This window comes from Lipomyces tetrasporus (genome assembly GCF_029532465.1).
Source record: "Lipomyces tetrasporus strain NRRL Y-64009 chromosome Unknown POJ06scaffold_8, whole genome shotgun sequence".
Classification (NCBI taxonomy): domain Eukaryota; kingdom Fungi; phylum Ascomycota; class Lipomycetes; order Lipomycetales; family Lipomycetaceae; genus Lipomyces; species Lipomyces tetrasporus.
In genome coordinates, this window is record NW_026611603.1 from 600,278 (window position 1) to 619,677 (window position 19,400).

Sequence of the window (19,400 nt, forward strand, 5' to 3'; positions counted from 1 at the left end):
ATAGAGATAGATTGAGCAAACTATACGGTTCTTTCAAGTAGAATTAGAAATGTACAAATACTATGATATGTATATAAACAATCGAGTCATTCTTGTCCCCGGTGTAAAACGCTGTCCTCGGACTCCACCGCTTGCGATTTAGAAGACAGTTATAGGATCCCTATCGGCCTCGCTCACCACGACTTCGATGTCAAACTTTTCATAGTAATTTGCGTCAAGTGTCTGCGTGTTACTTTTTATAAGCGCTAGTAGTTTGGGGGCAAATCCGGTGGTAAGGTATCCCCGTTCCGTGTTTGTATGCCCACCTAATGATGCATATATTAGCTCATCGACTTGTAGGTGCAAATGCGATTCTTACAGATAATTGCGCTGACTCCCCGCTCCCGGAGGGCCAGCACTTCATGGTGGCTCAATTCTCCGGTGAACCATATCTCTGCATCCACTGTACTCAGAACTGAGCCTCCGGATCCCGCACAGATGGCTATCGTGGAGACAGTGGCATTGTCCACATCTTGGTGTCTATCCGACAGTGCCACTTGAACTGGAGAAGAGTCAGGGACATCTTTCAAAATTCAATACATATTGGGCATTTACCATTTTCCAAATGTAAGCCGCTCTTGACATTATTAATAATGTCTCTGATAGTATATCTGGTCTCCTCGAGCGTAATTAATCTTCCAAATCCGGTACTACCACTGGGATCGTTCTTCGATGGCTGAATGACTTTTGTCTCTATGTAGTTCCCACCGGATGCGACATCCGCCAGCCAATCATTCATACCGCCAACTTGCGCATCAACTGCCGTATGAGGTGAATACACACTTATTCCGGCATGTGCTAGTCTAAGTAAAGAACGCTGCTGTGTGTTAGATTGCGTGATGGCTTTTAGCGGACGGAAGATTATCGGATCTACCTTGTTTAACAATTGGTCTCAGGAAACACACAACTTGGTACTACTCACGGTATGCGACGACCAATAATGCTTTCTTTAGCAATGCTTCGTCGACAACGGCTGTTGTCAGATCTATTGTCAGGAGCACGCGTGCTTTCTTGGAATGTGGAGCGATGATCGGCGATTCTAGTAACAAGCCCGTGTTATCCCACGCATCGTCTGCTAGAGCTATGGGAAACAATTGTTGAACTATGGTATACCGAAAGTCAGCTTTGGTTGGCTTGCTGGGCATTGGCAACAAGATATTACCTGTGGAAATCAGACTCCTTAGGACCCTCGTCGTTGATGCCACCGTAACCGCCTTCGACATTCCCACAATTGATGTAAATGCTAAGATCCTAATGTATCGTAATGAAGTAAAGTACTCTGTCAATTGCGAGTTGTGTGATAAGTTTGCGACACAGCTTCTGAATATCGCTTCCGTGGCATTGAGGCTTGCGGTCAATCAGCCACATTCCGTAAGTGGCGCATGAAGTACCCACGATCTCTAGAAGAGGCCCTCTCGTCCGGCAAGCATCTGTTGAATACAAGAAATAGACCGAGACTTATTATAACCCCTGTATTAAGATGTCTAGCACAGTAGCTTAACGATAACATAACAAGGACAACGAGGCTAGCTACGTCATCCGACTGAATGCATCTGATAAGCATCAAACGCTGCGGCCAGGGCTTACCCCTGCATAAACGCGCAGACTAAGTGCACCCCGCTTGTAATCAGATGCAGTTTTGTGACGGAGACTGACTCCAAATTTTTTTGCTCTGTGGGGTTTCTCGATCGTACTATTCGCGCGCGCTCTATTCTTCGTCTTAGGTATTGTACTTTACTTCGGAACCAGTGTATTGTGATTGAGATTTGGTTTGCAAGTCTTACTGGGCAGGCTGCAGCGTCTGAATCCAGTTCGCGGCAGAACGAGCGATCGTATCACTGATAACCACTACCCGTGCATTTCTTATTAGAGAAGGACCACCTCCCAGCATGAGTACCAGCGGAATAGCGTCCAGTCACATGGACACCGTCATTCGCGAGCGACTCAACGCCACACATGTTAGAGTCGATGACATATCAGGTACATCAACCTCTTTGCCCAGATTCCTGTTGATACTAATTGTTTCCTTTCCTAAATCAGGCGGCTGTGGACAGGCATTTGAAGTTATTATTGTTTCGCCATTATTCGCGGGGAAGAACGTGCTGATGAGACACCGACTGGTGAATTCGGCGTTGAAAGAGGAAATAGCTTCGATCCATGCGTTCACCCAGGTACGTCCTCCCCATTCATACGTAAATGTAGGTACTGATTCATACGTGCAGAAGGATTATACGCCCGAAGAGTGGCAAAGGAAACAACAAGAGTAATAGAAAAGTAGTGACTCTCCTGCGATTAAAGCTGTCGTCCGTCTTGGATTTCATTTTGGCGTTATCACTATCTTATAGGAACTTGGCTGCTTGGGGCGTATTCAACATAGAGCATTGTAGTTGGCATATGTTAGCCCTTTTTGGTTACACTTGTATATAGTACATCGTTGTTTGCGAGTGTTTGATGTTTGAGTATCACTGCCGATACCATTTTCTGGCAAACGAGGCATTAAAAGAATGAACGAATAACGGATAAAATTTTGATGCCATGACTCACACACTAATCAATACAATGATCGAAAACATCCAACACACACATACAAACTCGTCTGCTAACTGTATACTTGTGCTTGATGACAACGTCACCTTGCAAATCACGATAAAATAACAAGAAAATGCCCGTCCAAGTCGTATTCTCTAATCAAACATTCCCAAGAGATCCTCCACATTACTACGGAACTGCTGTGGCTGGTTGAGGTCTAGCGGCGGCGACGTTGACGCAGAGTTGTTGTTCGATCCGAGATTTAGATTGGCAATACCTGTAGTTGGAGGAGCCACGGGCTCGATATCGAAATCTATGTCAAGTAGATTCTCTAGGTTTCCGGCCTTAGTTGTAACTTGGATAGGCTCTTCTTGCGCCAGTAGAGCTTGCTCCTCTAACGCCTTCTTCTGCAAAGCATCAGCTCCAAATCGTCCCTGGCCGATAAATGTCTCGGCCGGCTTATGGTACACTGATGCCAGAGTCGATAACTCGCGTAGGAGCTCCTCTAATACCGGTCCTGGGAGATGTTGAATGACATTCTTTACTGGTGGCTTCTTCGACATGATAATTTCCTTGGTGGTCTGTGAATTAGTGGACAAGAGACGCCAGTAAATGTATGCACGGTCACGGAGATCAGCATTGTCACACTCGTTCGCGATGGTCTGCAATACTTTCTGAACTAGTGGCTGTGTGTTCTGAGGCTTTAGCAAGAACAGTTTCACGGTGGCTGTAAGCAGTTGTAGTTGAACCTGTGTTGTCTCATCCAAAAACCCGTCAATAAATGTTGATAATATCTCGTCGGCATTGTCAATTTTATCAGCGTATTCACCGACAATCCAGATCATCGCACCCCGCGCTTCTGGCTCATCCAGCTCATCTATTCCTTGACATAGAGTTGGAATAACACCTTCGTAGCCAGGGTACCTTCGTAGTATATCCTATGCGATTGTGAGCTACTATTACCCCGGCCAATAAATACCATCGTTGCACTCACCCTCATAACTATCACAGCCTCCTGAACAACATAATTAACTTTAGTGTTAATCAAGTCCAAAAGAACGTTAACACATCGCTGAGCCGAGCTCTCGATCTTAATCGCACACTGGGCGATCGCTCTGACGGCTCGCTTGACGAAATCCATGTCGACCTCCAATGCATATTCCTTCAACTCCGACAACAACGTATCCACGTTTCCCAAGTTAGCTAATCTAATCATAATATCTAATTTCTCGACTTTAAGGTACAACGGGTCGTTATATTTACAGAAGAATATCCGCAGCTGGTGACTAAGGATATCGGGATATTTTTGAAGAATGATGTTGATATTTCGCAAGGCCACGTACTGGACTTCCGGAGCCGAAACGGCAAGAGTTACTAGAACGTTTAAGTAGCTGTTCATATTAATCGTTTCAAATATCGCATACCTAGTGGCGGTGACATTTTGTCTAGGTATTGCTTTTGAGTTTCGGGGTCAAGCAAATGTATATGGCATAAAACAGTTTTGACGGCCGCAAGAACGACACTAGGATTCACGTGCTGGAACTGAGGCACAACTCGCTCGCAGATGTGTTCTGCTTCCCGACCGTCGGTAGTTCTGTAGTCGGCGATAGATGTTAAAATTGAAATTCGGCCCCACCTGTACATGGTAAGTATATTAGGTACCCACATTTAACAAAATGGCTACATACTCCGTGCATTCGTTCAGCGCCAGCAGAAGCTTCTTTAAAATTTCTGAGTTGACGACAAATGCGTTCGTCTCAGGAGCAGCCTCCTGGATCTCCGTAAGAGCGGAAACTGCATTGGCGATAACCTGAGCAACATCAGCGACATTGTTGGAAGTGGGAGCATCAGCCTCATACCATTGGATTTGCGTCACCGATCATCTCCTGCAAGGTCGCTAAAAATCCATTCTCGACGACAAGAGTTGGATTAAGATCAAATAACTTGGCTACGCAGATGGCCGCTGTCTTCCTGACATATGGACTCTCGTCCTGCAAAAATTCTCAGCTCCATAATGATAACAGAAGGCAGCAAGACATCTTACCTTCAGTGTCTTTCGTAAGGGCTCCTCCATATAATCGATAATCTTGTCAACTCGAATACAGCCCATGGTTCTAATGGCTAATGCGCGCACCAAGGGATTTGAGTCCTCAGAGTCCTGACCAAATTATTAATTGGAGTCACGTACCATATTCGATCAAGCTCCTACCTGAACAAAAGTATTCACAGCAAGAATACACAAATCTGGATGACTCTTCGCGTAGTTCCTGCCACGGTGTTAATCACTTTCACAATGGCAGCAACGATAATCACTTACATCAAGTACAAGTACACCAGCTTCTTTTGCTCAATATCCGGGGTCGCAATATTCTTCAAGACATCTGGAAATAGTGGCGATACGTCCTTCCCGAGGGTCATTGCCGCAATTGTCCGTTGGATGGCATCCTTCCTACAAATGCGAACCAGTATCAGCATCACTGAAGACAATTCCAAATCATCGAGTATTACCGTTCATAAGCATATTGGGAAACAAGCCCACTTCTCAATTCATATGTTTCGCCTGTACAACTATCTGTCAGCACATCGTGCTCACTTCCAAAACAATCATAGTGACCAGCGTCGCGATCAACCCAGTCTCATCCCACAACCAGCAAACGCGCATACCTTTCCGAGGGATCTGAAACACGCTTCGAATGCGTTTCTCAATTGATGCCTGCATAGCTTCGTAACTACCCTGATTACTACCCGGAAACTAAGGATAGAGGGAATAGATGACGAGTTATGTGGAATCGTATTGTCGATAATTGATAGTGTCTGATAGTGTGAACCGACTACGTCCGTGCAACAACACATTTCGAGCTTGCTTTCAGCGCTACTTCAGAAGCCGCGTTATAACCGTACCCTGACCCTGACACTAGTGCACACACTACAGGCTAACATGAAGTGCACTCCTGTAACAAATATATGCTAGCCATATCCTTTAGTAGTTCAGTATGGTATGTAGGGTGAGTAAATCTCTACGGTACTTGCAGCAGTTAACGATCTTAGCCTCTTCCAAATCCACGACGAATCTTCGCATCGTTCCGCACAGATGAGGAAGAACGACAGTATTCTCGTCGAGCGGTATGGTCCTGTATTCGTTTCTATCGCATATTACGAACGACTGACACGAGTATAGTTTCTTAATTTTATGGGATTTTTGGGCTCGTGCTTGATATTCAGTTTTGTGGCACAGAAGTTGTCGGGATGGAAGGGATTGATATTGCCTTAAGTTGCGAATACGTACACTCCCCAGACTCGCACAAATACAGTTCAGTTATTGATGGCTGGTGGGATTCAAAAAAGTTGGTACGATACATATGGGTGCGGACCGATTCAGGGCAGGTCGATTAAGCGGAACAGTCGAACCATATGACGTGACGGTCACCGACTGCTACTGCTTTAACTCCTTCGAATTATTGTGTGAGCATACAAGTTTGTCTTTTGAGGCAAGCAAGGTCCTAGATGTTGTCCACTACTTTCTGTGCTTTAATAAGGCAATTGGGAAGATCTGTCCGCTCCGTGAGAGATGTTTATAAGAATAGTGCTTGGAGGTGGAAGTCATATATACAAGCAGTAAGGCTAAGATCGATAGGTCAGGGAATCAGTTCTTAGTTTTGGTAGTGCCTTAAGGTTTGAGAGGCTTCAGTAGTAAGATCTACTGCTATTTTGATGGTCGGCTACAGAAAACTTATCTGTCTGAATGGACGGAATTTTTCACGGGTTGGCTTTCAAAGAACACATGTATAATTGCATGACTGAGCTTGGTTGAGCCAGAGAAAATCGAGATGTACTGGATCGTCAGCCTTAGATATACGACTGAAGACATATTCAATAGATAATCGTTAGTTTCAACTCGCAGAGAAAAGTATAAATAATGCCATTACAAAGCTTGAGTATCCCAACGCCTGAAATCTAACCATAGTTAAGGGCATTAGGTCCTAACTGTATTATCAAGCATGTTCATTTGTGTTTTCCACGCTTAGTATTAGTGTGATTCGTTCAGTCCATCAGCAAGACTACGCATTAAGATTTTGCCTTGTAGTCGACTCTGTAACTAATCCATAAGCCATGCACGTTTAAACATCTCTGGATGACAATACTATGATTTACTTCAGAGTGTTCGGCCGAAGCCCTTTCGAATGTACAAAGTATCACACCCATGGCTCTCTCCTTGTATGCTGTGGGGATCGCCGAAGCTCAGGGGTCAACTTAAGAGTCAGAGCCAAGATTGCTGGCGACAGAGCGGAAAGCCCCAATGCCGGGATACTCCGGAGCAAAGATTACTCTTATGTTTAAGCACGTAATTCCTATTATTCAGATTTAATTGAGTGGATTAAAGTAGTCATTAATTTCCGGTCTGGTAGACTAGAATCGGCGAAGGCTTAGAGAAAATCCTTAAGATGAAGGCACCATTTCGTCCACTACTACCCACCTTCGCGACAAGGAGATTTGCTCCTCGCTCGGCCAATTCATTCCTCCGACGCGTATCAACCTTCCAATGGCAAGATCCGTTCTTATTGGCCACTCTATTGACCGAGGAAGAACAAGCTATTTCTGAGTCAGCACGGCGATATTGCCAAGGCTCCTTGCAGCCTCGTGTGCTCGAGGGATATCGCAATGAGACTTTTGATAAGAATATCATGCTCGAACTTGGCGAGCTTGGGTTTCTTGGATCGACCATTGAGGGATATGGATGTGCTGGCGTTAGCTCGGTAGCATACGGCGTACGTGTCTGCACGAATGCAACTCGGCTTAGCTTCTAACGTTTATGATAGTTGATTGCCAGAGAAGTTGAACGGTGGGAGATTCGTGGATTGACATAGTATAAAGTTGCAAACTGACATGGGTTAGTGTTGACTCTGGTTATCGGTCGGCCATGAGTGTCCAATCGAGTCTCGTGATGCATCCCATCGACGTTTTTGGCACGGAGGTGCAGAAGGAACGATTCTTGCCCGAACTTGCGAAAGGGACAATTATTGGCTGTTTCGGTCTTACTGAGCGTACGTTAGTATCAGGCATGTAATGTAACGCGTGGGCTGATGAGAAGCAGCTAACCATGGTTCTGATCCCGGGTCGATGGAAAGTGTCGCTCGCCCACACCCGACAAAAGAAGGCGTCTACCTCCTTTCTGGCGCCAAAACCTGGATCACCAACTCTCCAATCGCGGACGTGCTCTTAGTCTGGGCCAAGCTCGACGACGAGATCAGAGGTTTCCTGGTGGAGCGCTCCAAAGCCGGTCTTGGCCTAGGCACGCCGCAGATCAAGGGCAAGACCGCACTCCGAGCGAGCGTGACGGGTATGATCAACATGGACGACGTGGAGGTTCCCAAGGAGAACATGTTTCCTGAAATCAAGGGTCTCAAAGGTCCGTTTTCGTGTTTAAATAGTGCACGGTATGGAATTGCCTTCGGTACGATTGGCGCTTTGGAAGGTGCCTTGGACCTGGCGAGAAATTATTCACTTGAGAGAAAGCAGTTTAAGTCGAATCCGTTGGCGAAGTATCAGTTGATTCAGAAGAAGTTGGCGGACGCATTGACTGATATCTCGTACGGTCTTTTGGCGTGTGTGCAGGTCGGCAGACTAAAAGACGCTGGCCAAGCGACACCAGAAATGATTGGCATGATCAAACGACATAACTCTGATCGGGCACTAGAGAATTCCAGAAAGTAGGTTGGAGCAATACGGTTTTGGCCCAGAAATGAGTTAGTTAATATATTTCAGGCTCATGGAGATTTTTGGCGGAAACGCCGCTAGGTAGGTCAACCAGGTGGTTACGGTAGCTGCGCGAGTCTAACCCACGCAATAGCGACGAGTATCACATTGGCCGTATTGCGGCTAACTTGTTCGTTGTTCAAACATGTGAGTGTCCGCATATCACAAATTTGACCAGACCATATTAACAAATCTGATTAGACGAAGGACAGAGCGACATTCATGCGTATGTCAAGAAAAATTTCTTATCTTCTGAGTATGTGCACTGACGGTCATAGTTTGGCTCTCGGACGAGCGATTACGGGAGTCAATGCCTTCTACTAGGCGATTCCCCCGGGGGCCAATTACGCTGTCTCATGCCGTGTCTGTCATGTCCATGACTTTGCGGCGCAGCGATTTTCAACAAACTTCTCTGAATAGTCAAGTCGCATGAGTACCATTATTTTGGTAATTCCCAAAACCCGCCTAATAAATTAAGACATGGAATTTCCCGTATCTTACTTTCCATTAAACCCGAAACGCGACAGAACTCTGCTTACTACTCACGTCCAACCTCCAGATTCCGCGCGGGCGTCATGGTGTCTTAAAACCTCGTCGGCTCGGCTGCGCGTCATGGATGCCCTTACCCGCAGCGCAGTAGCCCGAATTTCGCCAATTCGGGCGACCGCGACAACTAGCTTATTTCACGATATCAGTCTCCGCGTGCGCCAGTATGATAGCAAATACGCATGTTCGATGGTTCGAAATGCTGTAGACTGAATATTCTACCGGTACAAGTTGACTGAGCGCTTTGTGCAGAGCGATCGTGTATCGGGGATCGCCGGTGCTGCTAGGTGAGCCTCCATGCGATGCGACGAGTGGCATTGTTTTAATAGTCATGTCGGGCCGGCGGCCACCCACGGCCGCCCACGGCTAGCTTTGCTGCTTTAAATGCGTTGGCATTCAGCGGTCTAGATGATACAGTGAATAATTATCTCGATGAGATTCCGCCGAGCGGAGGGGATCAAGGTGCTGGAGAGTAGGCAGAATTTAACGCAACACCCTGGCAACGCGCAGAGCGGTTATTACATCAAGGTCAGGTATGTTGAATTATACAGAGATAAGAATTGCGTGCGTTAATTATGGAGCGCACCGGGTGAGCTTGTACGGTTGGACCCTAGTCCACGCTCGTAGTGGACGGAATAATAAATTAGCAACCTCAGCTTTCATACATATCGTACTGTGTCTACATCTGACAAAGCAATAACAGATATCCCATATCGGATACCACTTCTAATACGGTGCGTAATATTGTGGCGACCGGGGTCTAGCCGCACCTACAAGTCAATAGCAAATTCGTCTTCCCAAAACTCCGCAATATCGTCAATAACAGGCAGAGCCATTGCACTAACGCGCATCACATCAGCGTCGTCGTCGTCTACTACTGTAATATCGACGTTATCGAAATTATGTCGGGATTCTCTCACGACGGCTGCCACAGATGCGAACCGGGTCGCGAGATCTGCAAGTGAAGTGAACGAGTCTCGGAGCATACTAATTTCTAAGTACCAAAGTCAGCATATTCGCTATAACAGCCACTATTCGCGTTTCAACAAAAATCCGCAAAAGCACACCAAAGTCGCCTAGCAGTCCGCCGCTAGCGTTCACGCACGCCAGTACACTATCGACCGTGTCCTCGGCCCCCTTTCCGTTTTCGGTTGCTGCATGCATGACTGACAACGCCTCGCGCGATTTGGCAATGATATCCTCTACCGTGGTCGCATGCTCCGTTTGTGCACTGTGGCGTGCGCTTTCGATATTTGCGGACGAGGCAGGGAGAGTAGGCCGCCGTACGGGAATTATTTGGATTTCAGAGTTCAGTGGAAAGCGCTGCATGAGTCTGTATATAGCCGTCAGTCTTCTACGTATAGTACAAACTGAACAAAATAGTTGTCAGGTCTAAAGAGGAAGTGCAAGTGCGGTTTTCAGGTTATGTAAACAAACGAATAACGCGTCAATGCGCATGGTGTCGAAAAGAATGCGGTCGCGGCCATATAGAGATCGAAGAGCGCATGGCCGAGATAAAAGATCGCGTGCCGGCTTGTCAGAAAGAGTAACGAAAAGTCACGTGAGGATAGATACAGAGTGTTCAGGAGCTTGGCGAAGAAGTGCAATAGCCGAACGGAGTATAGGACAGACAGATTTGAGTCATGGGTATGTGCGCTGTTTGATATCAGTGCGCGGAACACGAAAATTTTGCATACAAATCCTGGAGTCGAATGTACATGTCCAACCACGAGGGAGAGGCCGCGTCGCACTGCAAGATGACGAGCGGGAGCAGGCTTGTCAGGCGATATTGATCCGGAATCGCGTCCGATGGCGGACGGCATGAGCGGTCAATGTGAGCGTAGATAGCTTGCAGATCAAAGGCGGCTGCAGGATGCAGGAGCAGATAGTCTGGCATTTGCGCTATTTCGGATAAAAATTGAAGAAGGCAATAGCGAAAAGCGAGTGAAGGACGAGTAAAAGAGCGCGAGACGGGGGAGGCCGATGAGGTTAGGTTATTATTGGCAAAGAGCGCAGTGCGGCGCCGGCAACCCCCCAACTGCCAGGGTCGATAGCAACTCGCTCGTCTCCGCTCGATCGACGTAAGTTGTGTCCATGGATGTTTCCCGACTGCAGAGCCACAGTATATGGGTATCCGGCCTTTCTGGTCTTAGTGGAGAGTAGAATAGCACAGGACAGGAAACTTGCGTTGGTGGAAGAAGGCCCCACTGTGTCGTAACCCAAGTAAATAACGTCTGTGCTAAGCGAACCTTACTGCTCTACATGCGCTCCAGTCCCGACGGAAAAAGATTTCTCGCGATACAGCTGATCTTGTTTGCATTGACCTCGGTCGGAGCGCATCGAAGTCAGCAACTGCTGCTGGCTGTTCGCAGTGCCGGCTTGAACGCACTGCGCTCATCTGCACGACGCTTCTGACCGGGTTCTAGAAGGCGAACTCCGTGCGCAGTTGGTTTCATCTGCCGGGAGGCCATCGCATGAATATACACTTCGTGTGGCGTTCTAAAGTGCTAGACGGCTCTAGCTAGTGCAAGCCACCTACACTCTATTTTCCACGTCGGAGTTGCCCTACACTGAAGCACCTTACTGAGAAATTAGTCGTGACTCGGATATTTCGATTACCGGTGTTTGGTGTCGGAACATCGCCGTCCTTGCCTGGCTGGAAGATACACTATCAGTATGACGGGCAACTTTGATAACGGATGCAGCGCTATTGTTGTGACTCAGTCGCATCTCACAGGTCACAGTTTCTGAGTGTCGCACAGGCCACAATCCGGTGTGTTACACAAACTTTGTTTGGCGCCACTCGATGTCTCGGACCCTTTGTACGACAATTAACCATTGTACCTTTTTTTTGCCCTCGCCGCTCTCCGCCGAAATCTGTGTGTCTGTCCTGTCCCTGTTCTGAGCCAAATGCCGCCGTCTTCCAGCTTCCTTCATGGCTCTGGCTAATCACTCGCTTCCGCTGCACTCGCTTTTGCCTATAAATTACTTGTGCCTGCTCTCTTCGTGTCTACTCCCTCTATCCCCCACCACCCAACACTGCCTCTCAATCAATTGAGTCCTCCTCTAAGCACTCAGTAATGTCAGCTACCACTACCTACGACGAGCAGGATCAGCCTCAGCTCGACCTTGGCCATCCCAGCGACCGCTCCCGGCCGTCCTTTCTCAACAGAGTCAAGTCGACCCTTCTCACCAAAGATGGCTGGCTCGGTGATTACGACTATGCCTATCTCTTCACTCCCAGGATCCCGTTCCTCAGCCGTAGCCGTAAACCCGGCCCCTTCTTCGGCCTCAACGACAGAATGCCAATTGTTCTCGCCGTCATCCTTGGCTTCCAGCACTCGCTCGCCATGTTAGCTGGTGTCGTGGCCCCGCCACTCATCTTGTCTGGTTCTGCTGGAGCGAACCTTAAGACCGACGGGCAGCAGTACCTAGTCTCTGCCGCGCTCATTTGCTGCGGCATTCTGTCCGCCATTCAGATCACTCGATTCCACATCTACAAGACGCCATACTATCTCGGCACCGGTCTGATCTCTGTCGTCGGCACATCATTCGCGACTATTCCCGTCGCCACAGGCGCATTCTCGCAAATGTACAGAAATGGCTATTGTCCTGTCGCCGAGGACGGCAGCAAGCTTCCCTGCCCCGACGGATACGGCGCCATCATCGGCACGACCTGCATCTGCGCGCTTTTTGAGGTCCTGTTGTCTTTCACGCCGCCCAAGATCCTGCAGAAGGTCTTCCCGCCGATGGTCACCGGTCCAACCGTACTCCTTATCGGTGTCCATCTCGTCGAGACCGGCTTCCAGAACTGGGCTGGCGGTGCTGGCCCATGCATGGCGCAGCCCGCCAGCGGTCTCTTCCAGCTTTGCCCGAACATCAACGCCCCACACCCGCTGCAGTGGGGCTCGGCAGAATTCATCGGTCTCGGCTTCTCGGTCTTTGTCACAATTCTCATCTGCGAAAAATGGGGCTCGCCTATCATGCAATCCTGTGCTGTCGTCATTGGCCTCCTTGTCGGATGCATTATTGCCGCTGCGACAGGATACTTTGACCGCTCGACCATCGACATTGCTCCTGCCGCGACTTTTATCTGGGTCCACACGTTCAAGCTCAGTCTTTACGGTCCGATCGTGCTCCCCTTGCTGGCTGTCTACCTTATCCTCATGATGGAGGCTATCGGCGACATCACGGCAACCTGCGACGTCTCGCGACTCGACGTCGAGGGAAAGGTGTACGAGTCCCGCATCCAGGGCGGTGTCCTTGCCGACGGCCTGAACGGTTTGCTGGCCGGCCTCATGACCATGACGCCCATGTCGACGTTTGCGCAAAACAACGGCGTCATCTCACTCACCAAGTGCGCGAACCGCACCGTCGGCTACTTCTGCTGCTGCTTCCTCATCATCATGGGCATCTTCGCCAAATTCGCCGCCGCCCTCGTCGCCATCCCGTCCTCGGTCCTCGGCGGCATGACAACCTTCCTCTTCTGCTCCGTCGCCGTCTCCGGCATGCGCATCGTCTCGACCGTCCCGTTCACCCGCCGCAACAGATTCATTCTCACGGCATCGCTTGCCGTCGGGTTCGGCGCCGTCCTGGTCCCGAACTGGTTCGACAACTTTTTCACGTATTCAGGCAGCAACCACGCGCTCAAGGGCTTCCTCGACGCCATCTCGCTCATAATGGAGACCGGGTTCGCGCTGACCGGTCTCGTGGCCCTGTTCCTCAACCTGTTTATCTCGGAAGAGGCACCCCAATCTGGCGAAGAAGCCGAGGCGGTCGAGATCGAAGCAGTCACCTCGGTCGTGCCGTCTGCCGACGATACCATCACGCAGAAGCAGACTCGTGACGACGAGGCACTCGATGAAAAGAACATCTAATCGGCGTACATATATGGGTAATGTTTAACGGTTTGGTTGGTATAGGTTGGGTGCATAACAAAGTTAATTGAGCGACGGGTGGTACTATCATATCTATTATACTTTTGGCTCATTGGCCTATGAATGTGTTGTATAATATATTGCATATCTCCTTGATTATTAGATGTGTTCTTTGCTTTCAAGTAGCTGAGCTCGAAGGAGTACATCGAAACAGATGTTTCTTTCTGTTGGGTGCGCACTGCGTTCAAGAGCGGGGTCAATCAACGTCAGAGATAAAACATGCAACGAGTGCCCCGTCCTAACAGGTTTCTGAGCCTGTCGACAAGCAATTGATCATGCGAACAAAGTCCCTTTTTCCGTATATTTTGACCATCACTAAACGCGTGCAGCGGTGATCTTGTCACTCGTATCGCGCAGCGCGTTTTCATGTATAAACAATGGGTTGCATCTCATTCAGTTATAATACAACCGACGACCATACATAACCAAAAAAAAACTTACTTCCCACTCTCGTTCTCAACAGTCTCGACCTGTTTCGCAAACTGCATGCTCCGGTCAAAGTACAAATTCGGATGCGTAATGCTCTCCATGCCGACCCCGACCCCGACCGCGCTCTTGGCGCCGACAGCCTTGTGCGTGGCTTCAAACACCCGCGTGCACGCCACATGATACTGCTTATTCCTGACGTCGTCCCGGACTCCCCGCAGGACGCCCTGGTCGCTGACTCCCAGACCCTGGATGGCCGCGACCAAATTGTCTTCCGAAAAATGCCGGTACGGACACCCGTGGTGCTCGTTCGCACCTGGTGCGGCGTCAGTCAATATCTGCGCACAGGATCGCGGTTTGTAATTCCGCCGGTTGCCTTCCAGACCGTAGTTATGTCTAATGTTATACCGATACTCCTTGCTGAACTTCTCGTCCGTACATTTTGAGAAACTCGTGCGCCAAAACGTCAGCGCCTCTTCGACAGAGAGGCCGATGCCTTTGAGGAACAGGCCGTATTGCTGACGGCCAAAGTATCGGAGATGGCTGTCGCGCCGCAGTGCGGAATGAAGGGTGCGCATGCAGAGCGGGAAATGCGGGACCAGCGAATCGACTTGGGCGGCGCGGACGACGCCGTGGCCCAATGCGCCGGTCGTGCTGTTGTCTGGAATGTACTCTGGTGCGACGAACCCTTTTGAAAGATGGGCCAGGATCGGCAGAAGTCTGTCGTCCTCGTCGAGCCGTGGCAACGCCCGCGCAGTAACTTCCAGTGCCCGTTCAAGTTTCTCTGAAAATTCGTTCAGGATGAGGGATAGCTGCTGGGACGCGGGCACGTAAGCTACGCCGTCTTTTAGAAACACCTTTCGTGATTCAATCAGCTCCGGTACCCGTTCGAACGGGACTTTGAAATACGACTCGCCGGAGGAGGTTGCGTACGTTGATTCGGAAGATGAAAAGGAGAGAAATTCTTGGAGTGAGCGTTTTTCGTCGTCAGAGACTGGTGTCCAGCCAAAGTTGTACCGGGCTAAAAGCGCGTGCTGTTCGGTGATGTCGGCAGAAGTGTATCGAATCCTGAACAGGACGGTCTCGGCCTTGACGAACCGCCTTCGCAGGTCGTCCCTGTTTCTCGTTAACACCATATTCTGCCAGAGAATATTCTAAATACAAAAGACGAGCAAACGTACGTCCGGCAAAACGCAAGACGGAGAATAAAGTGCGAGTAATGATCCTTTTTGCGCTCATCGTCTAATTGACTGCCCTTGCTAACGCGTCCTGACACGGAGTTGGGAGACAGCGCGAGGTACTGCTCCAGTAAAGGTTTGACGGTTTGTTCGGTCATTTTCATGTTGCGGTTGCGAAATAGGCATGTTTCGATTTCGCTCAGGACTGAACACGGGTTAGCCATTGGACATCGATAACCTAGTATAGAAGAACTTCAGAACAGTACTCACTCCTCAGTCTATCTAGAGCCCACTCTTCGAACTGGTCTAGAGTAATCTCAGCCAATGGCGGAATGAGATACATGTTCAGCCGATCCGGATAGTCTTGCTCCCGGACGACCTCTTTTCCGAAGTTCGTCCGCTCTAGGGCGCGCCTTTTTTGTGTGCGGAACATCTTTAAAGACGCGGCTGCGGGGAGTAATCAAGTAATGTGAGTAAGGAAACGACGCCTGTCAAGGTGTTGTGCGCCAGACGACGAGAATACAAGTTTGTGAGAACTGGACCGCGTCGGTCGATATGGGCGTTTGGCAGGAGAAACCCGTACCCACGCGCATCGAACGCGACACCCGCTGTCGGCCGTTCTCGAGGAAAGAAATGTCCCAACCGACGGCAAAAGTCCGGCAGATGTCACGGCGACTTTAGTTCGCTCTCCACCGAGTTCAATTGAGCGACTGGACAACCGAGGAGATTAAAGCAACGAGGAATGCCAGTAGAGATTGCTGCAGGCGTCGCGAGCGAGACGGTGCCGTCTCCGGCAGCTTTGCCGACCTCGACACCACCAACCTCACCAGTACCAGCACCGACACCCACACCGCAAAATGGAAACCTCATAAGTAATTTCCTCACGTCAAATCCATACTTCGCAGCCGTATGTCTCTTTAACCGCCACCGTATCGCATGAAAACTAACAAAATTACAAGGGGTTCGGTCTGATGGGCATCGGCGTCGGTCTTGCTGCTGCTCGCCAAGTCCTCGTACGCGGATCCAACCTGCTTTACAGACAACTCCTTGTTGACCTCGAAATCCCGTCAAAAGACAAATCATATGCCTGGTTCCTAGACTGGATGGCCCGCGAGTCTGTCGCCTTGTCGTCCGTGTCAGAATCGGCAAAGGGAATCAAAGGCCGATTCCTTGCGCTGCGAAATCTATATGCCTCGTCGCACCATTTGAGCGTGCAAACGACGTACAAGCAACACGACAACGGCAGCGTGTCGGCGAACTTCAGCTTAGTCCCTGGCCCGGGCAAACATATCCTGCGCTATCGCGGGGCGTACATCCAAGTCAACCGCGAACGGTCGGCCAGGCTTATGGACTTGACGTCCGGCACGCCGTTCGAGACAATCACCCTCACGACGCTATACCGTGATCGGGACGTGTTCCGGACACTCTTGCAGGAAGCGAACGCCATGGCGATGAAGAAGCAGGAAGGCAAGACGGTCATGTACGTTTCGTGGGGACCGGAATGGCGGCCGTTCGGCCAGCCGCGACGAAAGCGCTCGCTGCAGAGCGTGATTCTGGACCAAGGCGTCAGCGAACGGATATGTGAGGACGTCAAGGACTTTTTGCATTCGGGCAAGTGGTACGCGGATCGCGGGATTCCGTACCGACGGGGATATTTGCTGTATGGCCCGCCGGGCAGCGGCAAATCAAGTTTTATACAGGCATTGGCGGGCGACTTGGACTACAACATCTGCATACTGAACCTGTCGGAGCAGAATTTGACAGACGACAGGTTGAATCATTTGATGAATCACATTCCGGAGCGCAGTATTTTGTTACTCGAAGACATAGACGCTGCGTTTAACAAGCGCGAACAAGCCGACGAGTCGGGATACAAACTGTCGGGCGTGACGTTTTCGGGGCTGCTGAACGCGCTCGACGGCGTGGCGTCGTCGGAAGAGAGGCTTATTTTCATGACGACGAACCATCCGGACAAGCTGGACCCGGCTTTGATTCGGCCCGGCCGCGTCGATGTGCGAGAGCTGATTGACAATGCGTCGGAGTACCAGATTCGTAAGATGTTTTTGCGGTTCTATGAGGGCGCGGATGGCGTGTGCGAAAAGTTTGTCAAGAAGGTAGTCGAGCTGGGTGTGCCAGTTAGCACCGCCCAGCTGCAGGGATTGTTTGTGTACAATAAGAATGCCCCGGAGAAAGCGCTGGAAATGGTGCCGTATTTGAGAAGTCCGTAGTTGGGAATGTATATAGTATCTTGTACATAGATAGTCGCAGGTATTTGAAGTGTAGATACGCATATAGAGCACTTCTTCCGTGAACTGGCCCAGGATGCTACAGAATTTGGTAGCAACCACACTAATGCCTTCGGTCGTTCCCATGTCGATGCTATTATTATTACGAAGTCACTAACGCCAACACTGACGACAATTACATAGTTCTCAGTACACGTGTTGTAAATGAAAAGCTCTAACAATACAACACCAAAAGTTAGATCACTTTCGCTTATCTCAAATTGCAGTCATGATAAAAGATATATGGCACGCAAAGAAAATCATAGTGGATACGCGCTGACTAATATTTGTTGCGCCGCGACTTAGACGTACTATGGGTATTTTACGTTAGTCTAAACACTTTGCAATGGAGGAGACAGACGTACCTGACTGAGCCATCTGATACCCTCACCATATCCTTGTCTCATAACAACGGAGCTTCAAAGATCACTTAGCATGACAGACCTGTGCAATTGCAAACGTATAACGTACCACATATACACCTCGAGGGGTCGAATGTTTTCCAGCGGAACTTTGCCTTTGCCGGTCGTCTGGTACAATCCCAGGGCCAGTCTAAGCTCTTCCTCCGACACAGCACCTGGCGCGTCGATCTTATTGCCCAGGATCAGGAACGGAACTTTGGAGAGTTCTTCGATGGCGAGTAAGGCATCGAGCTCGACTTTGCTCTCTGCGAATCTGTCCACGTCTGCCGCGTCGACGAGGAATACAATGCCGTTGACTTCGGGGAAGTAGTCTTTCCAGAGACGGCGAGCTGTAGCAACGTTAGCAACGCAACAAGGCGCAGTTCAAGGAAGGTACCCACCCTGCTGATGACCGCCCAAATCGAATGTAGTGAATTTGCAGTTACCGATAGCCAGCTCCTCGGACGCTATATTGTTCAGTTAGCTACTTATCCACAGCCAAAGCCTTAAGAACGCACTAGGATGTAGAGTTGGTTGCAGGGTCGCCAGTCGGTCATTCTATATCGCACCATTAGTATTTCTACTCATCGTGCAATCTCCTGCAAAGCCGTAACGTGCCTTCAACATATGCAGTAGAGTGGTTTTTCCCGCGTTATCGAGACCTAGGAACAGGAGCTTGGCGTGCTTGTTGAGTAACCCAAGCGACGACAAGATGTCGTAAACTGCACCAATCGAAACATCAGTGATCTGCAATTTAAATCATATCTGCGTATTGGCTCTGCCATCCACGTGTAATTAAGATGGCACATGTCAGGCAAACACAAAGAAGCTGATCCGCCGTGTCCGGGAGCATCGCGTGATAGCCCCGACCCCGGATCATTAAGGACAGTACTTACACCAATTGATAATAAACATCGCGGAATCTGATTTCGGTATGCCGTCGCTATTTGATCACACAATCATCAGTAATTGCTCTGTCTATTGTTCCTCAAAATACGACATTCTAGACCACGATCTTCGAACCACAATCGTTGTCTGCGTCCGACTTATTCCAAAAGCCGACATCAAATTTAGATCATACCTATGCGCTCTTCACAAGTTACAAATAAACAAAAAATGAATTCACGCCCTCGGTCCGGAAACGCGCCAGAGTAGGTTCTTAGATCTTGTGGATACGTAGCTGATTATTTCACACCCTCAACTGCAACCCTGTCCCCGGCTGAACTTTGGCGCCTCGCGGATGGACTGACAGCGAGTTTGGAGAAAACGAGAAATCTCCTACAAAATACTGGCAGTTGTGGAGTA

At 49.3% G+C, this 19,400-nt stretch overlaps 10 protein-coding genes across 10 annotated transcripts; 5 read left to right on the forward strand and 5 right to left on the reverse strand.

The window, feature by feature from the left end:
- Positions 1 to 8: 8 nt before the first annotated feature.
- On the reverse strand, positions 9 to 1,719 carry POJ06DRAFT_257800 (GTP cyclohydrolase 1 type 2/Nif3). The gene is made up of 5 exons (XM_056188196.1): positions 1,202 to 1,719; positions 962 to 1,141; positions 595 to 909; positions 359 to 541; positions 9 to 305 (listed from the first exon to the last, which is right to left on the reverse strand). Exons 1-5 carry the CDS (start codon positions 1,260 to 1,262, stop codon positions 139 to 141), a joined length of 906 nt encoding a protein of 301 aa, XP_056042171.1. The 5' UTR covers positions 1,263 to 1,719; the 3' UTR covers positions 9 to 138.
- On the forward strand, positions 1,718 to 2,609 carry POJ06DRAFT_257807 (bola protein). The gene is made up of 3 exons (XM_056188197.1): positions 1,718 to 2,019; positions 2,080 to 2,210; positions 2,262 to 2,609. Exons 1-3 carry the CDS (start codon positions 1,929 to 1,931, stop codon positions 2,304 to 2,306), a joined length of 267 nt encoding a protein of 88 aa, XP_056042172.1. The 5' UTR covers positions 1,718 to 1,928; the 3' UTR covers positions 2,307 to 2,609.
- POJ06DRAFT_140614 (adaptin N terminal region-domain-containing protein) lies at positions 2,515 to 5,448 on the reverse strand. The gene is made up of 10 exons (XM_056184509.1): positions 5,233 to 5,448; positions 5,077 to 5,128; positions 4,886 to 5,017; positions 4,778 to 4,835; positions 4,613 to 4,726; positions 4,428 to 4,559; positions 4,257 to 4,378; positions 3,993 to 4,204; positions 3,563 to 3,942; positions 2,515 to 3,506 (listed from the first exon to the last, which is right to left on the reverse strand). Exons 1-10 carry the CDS (start codon positions 5,285 to 5,287, stop codon positions 2,724 to 2,726), a joined length of 2,040 nt encoding a protein of 679 aa, XP_056042173.1. The 5' UTR covers positions 5,288 to 5,448; the 3' UTR covers positions 2,515 to 2,723.
- A 113-nt stretch (positions 5,449 to 5,561) lies between these two features.
- Positions 5,562 to 5,839, forward strand: POJ06DRAFT_269807 (uncharacterized protein; the record flags this gene model as incomplete). Its single annotated transcript, XM_056189398.1, has 3 exons — positions 5,562 to 5,564; positions 5,617 to 5,691; positions 5,747 to 5,839. The coding sequence occupies 3 exons, from the start codon at positions 5,562 to 5,564 to the stop codon at positions 5,837 to 5,839; spliced, it is 171 nt and encodes a 56-aa protein (XP_056042174.1).
- Positions 5,840 to 6,854: 1,015 nt separating this feature from the next.
- On the forward strand, positions 6,855 to 8,864 carry POJ06DRAFT_257817 (acyl-CoA dehydrogenase/oxidase). The gene is made up of 8 exons (XM_056188198.1): positions 6,855 to 7,334; positions 7,386 to 7,408; positions 7,462 to 7,610; positions 7,661 to 8,276; positions 8,332 to 8,364; positions 8,417 to 8,469; positions 8,524 to 8,548; positions 8,601 to 8,864. Exons 1-8 carry the CDS (start codon positions 7,011 to 7,013, stop codon positions 8,644 to 8,646), a joined length of 1,269 nt encoding a protein of 422 aa, XP_056042175.1. The 5' UTR covers positions 6,855 to 7,010; the 3' UTR covers positions 8,647 to 8,864.
- A 609-nt stretch (positions 8,865 to 9,473) lies between these two features.
- Positions 9,474 to 10,954, reverse strand: POJ06DRAFT_140692 (uncharacterized protein). Its single transcript, XM_056184510.1, has 3 exons — positions 10,566 to 10,954; positions 9,936 to 10,201; positions 9,474 to 9,862 (listed from the first exon to the last, which is right to left on the reverse strand). Exons 1-3 carry the CDS (start codon positions 10,763 to 10,765, stop codon positions 9,639 to 9,641), a joined length of 690 nt encoding a protein of 229 aa, XP_056042176.1. The 5' UTR covers positions 10,766 to 10,954; the 3' UTR covers positions 9,474 to 9,638.
- Positions 10,955 to 11,738: 784 nt separating this feature from the next.
- Positions 11,739 to 13,872, forward strand: POJ06DRAFT_257828 (permease family-domain-containing protein). The gene has a single exon (XM_056188199.1). The coding sequence runs from the start codon at positions 11,949 to 11,951 to the stop codon at positions 13,743 to 13,745; it is 1,797 nt and encodes a 598-aa protein (XP_056042177.1). The 5' UTR covers positions 11,739 to 11,948; the 3' UTR covers positions 13,746 to 13,872.
- Positions 13,873 to 16,040, reverse strand: POJ06DRAFT_212902 (eukaryotic and archaeal DNA primase, large subunit-domain-containing protein). The gene is made up of 3 exons (XM_056185472.1): positions 15,680 to 16,040; positions 15,413 to 15,614; positions 13,873 to 15,347 (listed from the first exon to the last, which is right to left on the reverse strand). The coding sequence occupies exons 1-3, from the start codon at positions 15,840 to 15,842 to the stop codon at positions 14,243 to 14,245; spliced, it is 1,470 nt and encodes a 489-aa protein (XP_056042178.1). The 5' UTR covers positions 15,843 to 16,040; the 3' UTR covers positions 13,873 to 14,242.
- Positions 16,041 to 16,063: 23 nt separating this feature from the next.
- Positions 16,064 to 17,713, forward strand: POJ06DRAFT_302626 (BCS1 N terminal-domain-containing protein). Its single transcript, XM_056190771.1, has 2 exons — positions 16,064 to 16,316; positions 16,369 to 17,713. Exons 1-2 carry the CDS (start codon positions 16,152 to 16,154, stop codon positions 17,635 to 17,637), a joined length of 1,434 nt encoding a protein of 477 aa, XP_056042179.1. The 5' UTR covers positions 16,064 to 16,151; the 3' UTR covers positions 17,638 to 17,713.
- POJ06DRAFT_257832 (ADP-ribosylation factor family-domain-containing protein) lies at positions 17,714 to 19,336 on the reverse strand. The gene is made up of 7 exons (XM_056188200.1): positions 18,992 to 19,336; positions 18,714 to 18,817; positions 18,614 to 18,653; positions 18,497 to 18,562; positions 18,166 to 18,445; positions 18,060 to 18,111; positions 17,714 to 18,005 (listed from the first exon to the last, which is right to left on the reverse strand). Exons 1-7 carry the CDS (start codon positions 19,008 to 19,010, stop codon positions 17,997 to 17,999), a joined length of 570 nt encoding a protein of 189 aa, XP_056042180.1. The 5' UTR covers positions 19,011 to 19,336; the 3' UTR covers positions 17,714 to 17,996.
- Between the last annotated feature and the right edge of the window lie 64 nt (positions 19,337 to 19,400).

Coding starts and splice junctions, on each gene's coding strand:
- POJ06DRAFT_212902 (XM_056185472.1), bottom strand. CDS start 15,842: ATGTTCCGCACACAAAAAAGGCGCGCCCTAGAGCGGACGAACTTCGGA. Junction 15,615..15,679: donor GGCTCTAGATAGACTGAGGA/GTGAGTACTGTT, acceptor ACCCGTGTTCAG/TCCTGAGCGAAATCGAAACA. Junction 15,348..15,412: donor CGTCTTGCGTTTTGCCGGAC/GTACGTTTGCTC, acceptor AACGAGAAACAG/GGACGACCTGCGAAGGCGGT.
- POJ06DRAFT_140692 (XM_056184510.1), bottom strand. CDS start 10,765: ATGCCAGACTATCTGCTCCTGCATCCTGCAGCCGCCTTTGATCTGCAA. Junction 10,202..10,565: donor TACATTCGACTCCAGGATTT/GTATGCAAAATT, acceptor GGCTATATACAG/ACTCATGCAGCGCTTTCCAC. Junction 9,863..9,935: donor CGGACTGCTAGGCGACTTTG/GTGTGCTTTTGC, acceptor TTTGGTACTTAG/AAATTAGTATGCTCCGAGAC.
- POJ06DRAFT_257828 (XM_056188199.1), top strand. CDS start 11,949: ATGTCAGCTACCACTACCTACGACGAGCAGGATCAGCCTCAGCTCGAC.
- POJ06DRAFT_257832 (XM_056188200.1), bottom strand. Junction 18,654..18,713: donor CTCTACTGCATATGTTGAAG/GCACGTTACGGC, acceptor GGTGCGATATAG/AATGACCGACTGGCGACCCT. Junction 18,446..18,496: donor TTTGGGCGGTCATCAGCAGG/GTGGGTACCTTC, acceptor ACGTTGCTACAG/CTCGCCGTCTCTGGAAAGAC.
- POJ06DRAFT_257800 (XM_056188196.1), bottom strand. CDS start 1,262: ATGTCGAAGGCGGTTACGGTGGCATCAACGACGAGGGTCCTAAGGAGT. Junction 910..961: donor ATTATTGGTCGTCGCATACC/GTGAGTAGTACC, acceptor TAAACAAGGTAG/ATCCGATAATCTTCCGTCCG. Junction 542..594: donor CGGCTTACATTTGGAAAATG/GTAAATGCCCAA, acceptor ACTCTTCTCCAG/TTCAAGTGGCACTGTCGGAT.
- POJ06DRAFT_257817 (XM_056188198.1), top strand. CDS start 7,011: ATGAAGGCACCATTTCGTCCACTACTACCCACCTTCGCGACAAGGAGA. Junction 7,611..7,660: donor CTGTTTCGGTCTTACTGAGC/GTACGTTAGTAT, acceptor GATGAGAAGCAG/CTAACCATGGTTCTGATCCC. Junction 8,549..8,600: donor GGACAGAGCGACATTCATGC/GTATGTCAAGAA, acceptor TGACGGTCATAG/TTTGGCTCTCGGACGAGCGA.
- POJ06DRAFT_302626 (XM_056190771.1), top strand. CDS start 16,152: ATGCCAGTAGAGATTGCTGCAGGCGTCGCGAGCGAGACGGTGCCGTCT. Junction 16,317..16,368: donor CAAATCCATACTTCGCAGCC/GTATGTCTCTTT, acceptor CAAAATTACAAG/GGGTTCGGTCTGATGGGCAT.
- POJ06DRAFT_257807 (XM_056188197.1), top strand. CDS start 1,929: ATGAGTACCAGCGGAATAGCGTCCAGTCACATGGACACCGTCATTCGC. Junction 2,020..2,079: donor TAGAGTCGATGACATATCAG/GTACATCAACCT, acceptor TTCCTAAATCAG/GCGGCTGTGGACAGGCATTT. Junction 2,211..2,261: donor CGATCCATGCGTTCACCCAG/GTACGTCCTCCC, acceptor TCATACGTGCAG/AAGGATTATACGCCCGAAGA.
- POJ06DRAFT_140614 (XM_056184509.1), bottom strand. CDS start 5,287: ATGCAGGCATCAATTGAGAAACGCATTCGAAGCGTGTTTCAGATCCCT. Junction 5,018..5,076: donor TCCCAATATGCTTATGAACG/GTAATACTCGAT, acceptor TCGCATTTGTAG/GAAGGATGCCATCCAACGGA. Junction 4,836..4,885: donor CTGGTGTACTTGTACTTGAT/GTAAGTGATTAT, acceptor ACACCGTGGCAG/GAACTACGCGAAGAGTCATC.